The sequence below is a fragment of the Phoca vitulina genome, unplaced genomic scaffold (genome assembly GCF_004348235.1).
Source record: "Phoca vitulina isolate PV1807 unplaced genomic scaffold, GSC_HSeal_1.0 scaffold51, whole genome shotgun sequence".
Classification (NCBI taxonomy): Eukaryota; Metazoa; Chordata; class Mammalia; order Carnivora; family Phocidae; genus Phoca; species Phoca vitulina.
Window position 1 is genome coordinate 7,866,626 of NW_022589754.1, and position 9,129 is coordinate 7,875,754.

Below are 9,129 nucleotides of genomic sequence, written 5' to 3' on the forward strand. Positions count from 1 at the left end.
ACCATAACTGAATGAGATTTACCCAGGAATGCAAAGCCATTTAGTAATTGAAAATCAATAAATGTGATACAGATATTTTTTTCTCTGCATCATCTCAAATGGTTAAACAGTCTACTTTTAAAAAAATACTCTCTTCAATAAGGCAGTCTTCAAAGATGGTGGCATAAGTGGCTCCTGACTCCCCTCCTCCCATGAATACACTAAATGAATGGTTACACACACAGTAATTCCCTCTGAAGGGAATTCAGAAACTAGCAGAGTGGTTCATACACATTGGGTGAAGAGGAAAATACTATTAAAACAGGCTGCTCTAAGTTAACAGTATCTCCCTGGAAGAAGCTAGTATATATTTGTGCCACAGTTTCCCTGGCTTCCACCCAATGGATGGGTCCACAGATTATCTGGCTCTGATAGCCACTGGCCCTTCCATTGAGAAGTCACACAAATCATAGCAAACAAAGAAACATTTCTTAATTGGTCATCCCAACAGAACTCAGCACAGAGGGAATGGGTAGAAATGCCCATCTCCCAGTCTTTTCCTAAAAGAAATCTATTTGCATACCTCAAAACCTGCTGCCTGAAGGTCAGGCTTTTAATTTACACAAATCTAGGGGTTGACTGTGATTTCCCCCAGAAACCAGGAAACCTGTAGACACCTCTTTTGCCCTCTCCCTCTGGCTCAATCCAAGTTGCCAATATCTTCTTGGAATGAACTAAGACACACATCTGACACCACAGCACTTGTGGCTACTGCCTAAAAAATGTGTCTTCAGGGGGCACCCGGGTGGCTCAGTCGTTAAGTGTCTGCCTTCAGCTCAGGTCGTGATCCCAGGGTCCTGGGATCGAGCCCCACATCGGGCTCCCTGCTAGGCAGGAAGCCTGCTTCTCCCTCTGCCCCTGCTTGTGTTCCCTCTCTCACTGTGTCCCTCTCTGTCAAATAAATAAATGAAATCTTTAAAAAAAAATGTGTCTTCAGGTAACCATAATCTAGTAGCTAATGGGGTTTGCATTCAGGAGTCCCTCAGGTCTGTAGCAAATAAAAAAAAATGCTTAAAGAGCTCAGGAATACACCACACACATAGCTGTACACCAGCTCTGTGCAGAGGAGCAATAAAAGTGCTTACCTCCCAGTTGCTCCCTGAAAGGGACTGTATTACATACTTTTCCAGCATCTGTGTGAGGGTCTGGCTTACAACCAGCCTGAATCTAAGTGCTGACTGCAATCCACTCCTTTAGGACACTGATGGGTTTGGGCATACCCTCAACTACTGAGAACTACAAAGAAAAAAGAAGGAGGCTTGAGCAATCAAAAGGTTTAAGAGACAATCAAGAACACAAAATGTGCTGATTGATGAGATTTATGCCCTGCAAAATATCATCCCATCAAGACTGAAAGTGGTCGGGTATTGGTCCAAGATGGCAGTGTAAGAAGACCCTGAACTCACTTCATCCATGCGCAACTAAAGACAAGAGAGTGGCAAAAAAGAACAGCAAGAGAGATGGAGACATGGTAACAAAGGGAACCCTCACCCCTAATGCTGATCAGCAACCTGGAAGAGAGAGTAATGGAAAACAATCAAGCTGAATAATAATAAAATGAAAATAGACTTAGGGAACTCCACATCACCATCAATCATAGAAACATACACATTTTAGAGATCCCTGAAAGAGAAGAGAGAGAAAGAAGGGCACAAAACTTATTTGAAGAAATAATGATGAAATCTTCCCTAATATGGGGAAGGAAACAGAAATCCAGACCCAGGAAACACAGAGTGCCCTCAACAACAACAACAACAAAACCCCAAGGAGGTCCATACCTAGACACATAGTAATTGAAATGGCATAAAGTAGTGATAATGATAGAATTTTAAAAGCAGCAAGAGAAAACAGTCATATGCAAGGAAAATCCAATAAGGCTATCAGCTGATTTTTCAGCAGAAACTTTGCAGGCCAGAAGAGAATGGCATGATATATTCAAAGTTCCGAAAGAAAAAAACCTGCAGCCAAGAATACTTTATCCATCAAGTTTATCATTCTGAATAGAAGGAGAGATCATTTCCCAGACAAATAAAAGATAAAGAAACTCGGGGCACCTGGGTGGCTCAGTTGGTTAAGCATCTGTCTTTGACTCAGGTCATGATCTCTGGGTCCTGGGATCGAGCCCCATGTCAGGCTCCCTGCTCAGCAGAGACTCTGCTTCTCCCTCTCCTTCTGCCACTCCCCCTGCTTGTGTGCATGCTGTCTCTCTACCTTTCTCTCTCTCTCTCTGTCAAATAAATAAATAAAATCTTTAAAAAAAAAGTTAAAGAAACTCATGACTGCTTAACCAGCCCTACAAGAAATGTTAAAGGGGACTCTGAGTAGAAAGGAAAGACCATAAGCAGGAGTAAGAAAAGTAGAAAGCACAAAAGCAGTAAAATTAAGTATATCCATAACAATCAGTCAAGGTATTCACAAAATGAAAGGATGTAAAGTATCATCATATACCTAAAACATGGTGGGAGAGAAGTAAATAATTAGTTCAAACATAATTTTCAAAATTAATCATCAAGTTAACATAAACTGCTATATGCACAAAATATTATGTAAAAACTTAATAGTAACCACAAATGAAAAACCAGAAATAAATATACAAAAAAATAAAGAAGAAAGAATACACTATATCATTAAGAAAGCCACCAGACCATGAGCAAAGAGAGCAAGAGAAGAACTACAAAAAATACCATAAAGCAAGTAACAAAATGGCAATAATTACATACCTATCAATAATTGCTTTTATTGTAAATGGACTAAATATCCCAATAAAAAGACAGAGGGTGACTGAATGGATAAAAATCAAGACCTGTCTACATGCTGCCTGCAAGAGACTCATTTCACATCTAAAGCAACATGCAAATCAAAATTGAAGAGATGAAGGGGCACCTGGGTGGCTCAGTCGGTTAAGCATCTGCCTTTGGCTCAGGTCAAGATCCCGGGGCCCTGGAATCGAGCCCCATGTCGGGGTCCTCGCTCAGTGGGAAGCCTGCTTCTCCCTTTGCTTCTGTCTGCTACTCTGCCTGCTTGTGCTTTCTCTCTTTCTCTGTCAAATGAATAAATAAAATCTTTTTAAAAAAATTGAAGAGATGGAAATGTATTTATTATGCAAATGGTAGTAAAAAGAAAGCCAGGATAGCAATACTTTGCTAATATTTTGCTGGAGGTTGTTGCATCTATGTTTGCATCAAGGATATTGGCCTGTAGTTTTCTTTCTTTTTCTTGTGGTGTTTTTATCTGGTTTTGGTATCAAGTTAATCATGGCTTAATAAAATGGATTTGAAAACTTTCCTTGTTCTTTTATTTCTTGAAAGACTTTAAGGAAAACAGTTATTACCTCTTTTTTAAATGCCTGGTATAATTCACCTGTGAAGCCATCTGGTCCTGGACTTTTGTTGGGAGTTCTGTTTTGTTTTGTTTTTATTTTGGTTGGGAGTTTTGTTTTGGTTTGGTTTTGGCTGGGAGCTTTTTGATTACTGATTCAATTTCTTTGCTGGTTGTTGGTCCATTCAAATTTTCTATTTCTTCTTGTTTCAGTTTTGGTAGCTCATATGTTTCTAGAAATGTGTCCATTTCTTCCAGGTTGTCCAATTTGTTGGCATATAGTTTTTTATAATATCCTCTTATAATTGTATTTCTGCAGTGTTGGTTGTTATTTCTCCTCTCTCATTTGTAATTTTATTTATTTGGGTCCTTTGTCTGTTCTTTTTCATAATACAATAACAGTAGGGGACTTTAACACCCTTATGAATACATATGACTTATGAAAAGAACTACAGGTTTATCAATTTTGTTTATCTTTTCAAAGAACCAACTGCTGGTTTCATTGATCTGTTTGTTGTTCTTGTTGCTTTAGTTTCTATATAATTATTTTTCTGCTCCAATCTTGATCATTTCCATCTTTCTGCTGGTTCTAGGTTTTGTTTGTTGTTCTTTTTCTAGCTCCTTTAGGTGTAAAGTTATGTTGTTTATTTGAGAGCTTTCTTGCTTCTTAAGGTAGGTCTTCCCTCTTAGGACCATTTTTGCTGCATCCCAAAGGTTTTAGACTGTTGTGTTTACATTTTCATTCGTTTCAATGTATTTTAATTCCTTCTTTTATTTACTGGTTGACCCATTCATTGTTTAGTAGCATGTTATTTAACTTCCATGCATTCGTGGTCTTTCCAGATTTTTTCTTGTGGTTGATTTCCACTTTCATAGTATTGTGTTCAGAAAAGATGTATGGTATGTCTTCAACTTTCTTGAACTTGTTGAGCCTGGTTTTGTGGGCTAATATGTGATCTATTCTGGAAAATGTTACATGTGTGCTTGAAAAGAATGTGTATTCTGCTGCTTTGGGATGAAATGTTCTGAATATGTCTGTTAATTCCATCTATCCTAGTGTGTTGTTCAATGCCATTTTTTCCTTGTTTATTTTCTGTTTAGATGATCTGTCCATTTATTTAAGTGGGGTGTTAAAGTCCCCTACTGTTATTGTATTATTATCAATGAGTTCCTTTACATTTGTTATTAAACATTTTATGTATTTGGGTATTCCTACGTTTGGTGTATAAGTATTTACAATTGTTATATCTTCCTGTTGGATTGTTCCTTTTATTATCTATAGTGTCCTTCTTTGTCACTTGTTATAGTCTTTGTTTTAAACTCTATTTTTTCTTTTTTTTTAATTATGTTCAGTTAGCTAACATATAATTTTTTTTTCTGATATAAATGTTGTTACTCCAGCTTTCTTTTGACATCCACTTGCATAATAGATGTGAGACATCCCTTTACTTTCAACCTATGAGTGGTTTAGGTCTAAAATGTGTCTCTTGTAGGGAGCATATAGATGGGTCTTGATTTTTATCCATTCTGACATCCTATGTCTTTTGAGTATTTATTCCTTTTACGTTCAAAGTAACTATTGATAGATATGTATTTATTGCCATTTTATTTCTTGGTTTATGTTTGTTCCTGAAGATTTTCTCTTATCCTTTCTTGCCTTTCTCTCTTTCATATTTTACTGATTTTTATTTTATTTTTGAGTTCTATTTCTCTATTTATTTGATGTGTGTGACTAAGGTTTTACTAATTTTGTTTATCTTTTGAAAGGACAAGCTCTTGGTTTCACTAACCATTTCTATTGCTTTTTGTAGACTCTATTTCATTTATTGCTGTTCTGATCTTTATTGTTTTCTTTGTTCTACTACCTTTGGGATTTGTTTTTCTTTTTCTAGCTTTTTTAGGTATAAGTTTAAGTTGTCTACTTAAGATTTTTCTTTCTTCTTGAAGTAGAGTGTATTGCTATAAACGTGCATCTTAAAACTGCTTTTATTGCATCCAAAATATTTTGGACCATGTGTTTCCATTTTAATTTATCTCCATGTATTTGCTTTTATGTCCTCTTTGATTTCTTCTTTGACCTTTTGGTTGTTAGTAGCATATGATTTAGCCTCCACATGTTTGTGTTTCTTCCAGGTTTTTTTTTTTTTTTTCTTGTAATCAATTTCTGGTTTCATACTATTGTCATAAAAGATGCTTGGTATGATTTCAATCTTCTTAAATGTATCAAGACTTGTTTTATGGTTAACATATGGTCCACAGGCAACAACCTCTTCCACTTCAGCTGCAGCAACTTCTTCCTAGAAACATCACCAAAGGCAAGGGAAGCAAGGGCAAAAATGAACTATTGGGACTTCATCAAGATAAAAAGCTTTGCACAGCAAAGGAAACAGTCAACAAAACCAAAAGACAACCAACAGAATGGGAGAAGATATTTGCAAATGACATATCAGATAAAGGGCTGATATGCAAAATCTATAAAGAACTTACCAAACTTAACACCCAAAGAACAAATAATCCAATCAAGAAATGGGCAGAAGACATGAACAGACATTTCTCCAAAGAAGACATCCAAAAGGCCAACAGACACATGAAAAAGTGCTCAACATCACTTGGCATCAGGGAACTACAAATCAAAACGTCAATGAGATAGCACCTCACACCAGTTAGAATGGCTAAAATTAACAAGTCAGGAAAGACAGTTGTTGGCAAGGATGTGGAGAAAGGGGAACGCTCCTACACTGTTGGTGGGAATGCAAGCTGATACAGCCACTCTGGAAAACAGTATGGAGGTTCCTCAAAAAGTTGAATATAGAGCTACCATATGACCCAGCAATTGCACTACTGGGTATTTACCCCAAAGATACAAATGTAGTGATCCGAAGGGGCACATGCACCTCTATGTTTATAGCAGCAATGTCCACAATAGCCAAACAATGGAAAGTGCCTAGATGTCCATCAACAGATGAATGGATAAAGAAGATGTGGTATGTGTATACAATGGAATATTATGCAGCCATCAAAAAAATGAAATTTTGCTGTTTGCAATGACGTGGATGGAACTAGAGGGTATTATGCTAAGTGAAATAAGTTAATCAGGGAAAGACAAGTATCATATAATCTCCCTGATATGAGGAATTTGAGAAACAAGAGAGAGGATCATAGGGGAAGAGAGGGAAAAATGAAACAAGATGAAACCAGAGAGGGAGACAAACCATAATAGAGTCTTAATTTCAGGAAACAAACTGAGGGTTGCTGGAGTGGAGGGGAGTGGGAGGGATGGGGTAGCTGGGTGATGGACATTGGGGAGGGTATGTACTATGGTAAGCACTGTGAATTGTGTATGACTGATGAATCACAGACCTGTACCCCTGAAACAAATAATACATTACATGTTAATAAAAAATTTAAAAAATATATATGGTCTATTCTGGAGAATATTCCATATGCACTTGAAAAGAGTGTGTATTCTGTTGTTTTTGGATGAAATGTTCTGTATATATCAGTTAGGTCCATTTGGTCTAATTGTGTAAATCAAAGCCACTGTTTTCTTATTGATTTTTTGCCTGGATGATCTACCCTTTGATACAAGCGGACTGTTAAATCCCCCTACTATTATTGTATTACTGTCAATTTCTCCCTTTATCTGTTAGTATTTCCTTTATCATTTAGGGACTCCAATGTTGGGTACATAGAAATTGACAATTGTTATATCCTTTTGTTAGGTTGATCCCTTTGTCATTATATAATGCCCTTCTTTGTCTCTTACTACGCGTTTTTTAAAGTCTATTTTATCTGATATAAGTATTACTACCCCAGCTATTTTTTTCACTTCCATTTGCATGAAATATCTTTTTCCATTCCTTCACTTCCAATCTGTATGTGTCTTTAAATCTGAATTGAGATGCTTGTAGGCAGCATATAGATGGGTCTTGTTTTTTTGTCCATTCAGTCACTCTATGTCTTGATTGGAGCATTTACTCCATATACATTTAAATTAATTACTGATAGGTACCCACTTATTGCCATTTTGTTAATTTGTTTTCTGGTTACTTCTGTAGTTGTTCCCTGTTCCTTTGTTTTTCTCTATTTCTCTTCTTTTGTGCTTTGATGGATTTCTTTAGTGTTATGTTTGGATTTCTTCCTCTTTATTTTTTGTGTGTCTATTACAGTAGCATTATACTCTCAAAAACTATTTGGTTGAAGAGGAAATCAAAACAGAATTTAACAGATCTTCTCAAGACAAATGAAATTAAAAACACAACATACCAAACCTTGTGTAATATAACAAAAACATTATTAGTATAGAAGTTTATAGTGATAATCACCTGCATTAATAGAAAAGAAAGATCTCATATAAACAACTTGAATTTATGCCTCATGGAACTGGAAAAAAGAACAAACTAAAACCAAAATTAACATAAGAAGGGAATTAAAGGAAAGAGTAGAAATAAATTAAATACAGAAACAATAGAAAAAACAATAAAACTAAGTGTTGAGTTCTTAAAATTATATACAAATTAATCAATTCTTACACTAAGAAATAAAGAACACTCAAATAAATAGTATGAAACAAATGAGGAGACATTACATATACCTCAGAAATAAAAATAATCATAAGGGACTACTATGAATAATTATACACCAACAATTTGAGCAACCTAGAAGAAATGAGTAAATTTTAGAAACATACAATGCACAAAATTGAATCAAGAATAAATAGAAAGCCTGAATAGACCAATAATATTTCAGGAGATTTAAACAGTAATCAAAAACCTGCTAACAAGTTTTTTCCCCTGGCTGGCAGCGCGGAGGCCGCACGATGCCTGGAGTTACTGTAAAAGACGTGAACCAGCAGGAGTTCGTCAGAGCTCTGGCAGCCTTCCTCAAAAAGTCTGGGAAGCTGAAAGTCCCTGAATGGGTGGACACTGTCAAGCTGGCCAAGCATAAAGAGCTTGCTCCCTACGATGAGAACTGGTTCTACACACGAGCTGCTTCCACAGCACGGCACCTGTACCTCCGGGGCGGCGCTGGGGTCGGCTCCATGACCAAGATCTACGGGGGACGTCAGAGAAACGGGGTCATGCCCAGCCACTTCAGTAGAGGCTCCAAGAGCGTGGCCCGCAGGGTCCTCCAAGCCCTAGAGGGGCTGAAAATGGTGGAAAAGGACCAAGATGGGGGATGCAAACTGACACCTCAGGGACAGAGAGATCTGGACAGAATCGCTGGACAGGTGGCAGCTGCCAACAAGAAGCATTAGAACAAATGCTGGGTCAATAAATTGCCTCGTTCGTAAAAAAAAAAAAAAAAAAAAACCTGCTAACAAATATAGTCAATGAGAATAAAATAGTGATGTGTGGTGACAGATGATAGGTACCCTTGTGATAAACATAGCATAATATATAAACTTGTCAAATCATTATGTTGTACACCTAAAACTAAAGTAACACTGTGTGTCAATTATACTGAAATTTAAAAACAAACACACACACCCCAATACGAAAAACATAAGACTAGATAGTGTCACAGGTAAATTCTAAAAAACACTCAAATTAATACCAACCCTTCTTAAATTATTCCCCCAAATAGAAGGAACACTTATTTTTTAAGATTTTATTTATTTATTTATTTATTTATTTATTTATTTATTTATTTATTATTTGAGAGAGAGGGAGAAAGAGGGAGAGAGCACATGTGCACGTTCCAGCATGAGCAAGGGGAGGGGCTGAGGGAGAGGGAGAATCTCAAGTAGACTCCACACTGAGCATGGAGCCC

At 36.8% G+C, this 9,129-nt stretch overlaps 1 protein-coding gene across 1 annotated transcript; it reads left to right on the forward strand.

The window, feature by feature from the left end:
* The first annotated feature begins 8,139 nt into the window (after positions 1-8,139).
* On the forward strand, positions 8,140-8,669 carry LOC116621857 (40S ribosomal protein S19-like). The gene has a single exon (XM_032387867.1). It carries the CDS (start codon positions 8,177-8,179, stop codon positions 8,612-8,614), a length of 438 nt encoding a protein of 145 aa, XP_032243758.1. The 5' UTR covers positions 8,140-8,176; the 3' UTR covers positions 8,615-8,669.
* The last annotated feature ends 460 nt before the right edge of the window (positions 8,670-9,129 follow it).

Bases quoted from the DNA above. Each gene is read 5' to 3' on its own strand.
- LOC116621857 (XM_032387867.1), top strand. From the start codon at position 8,177: ATGCCTGGAGTTACTGTAAAAGACGTGAACCAGCAGGAGTTCGTCAGA.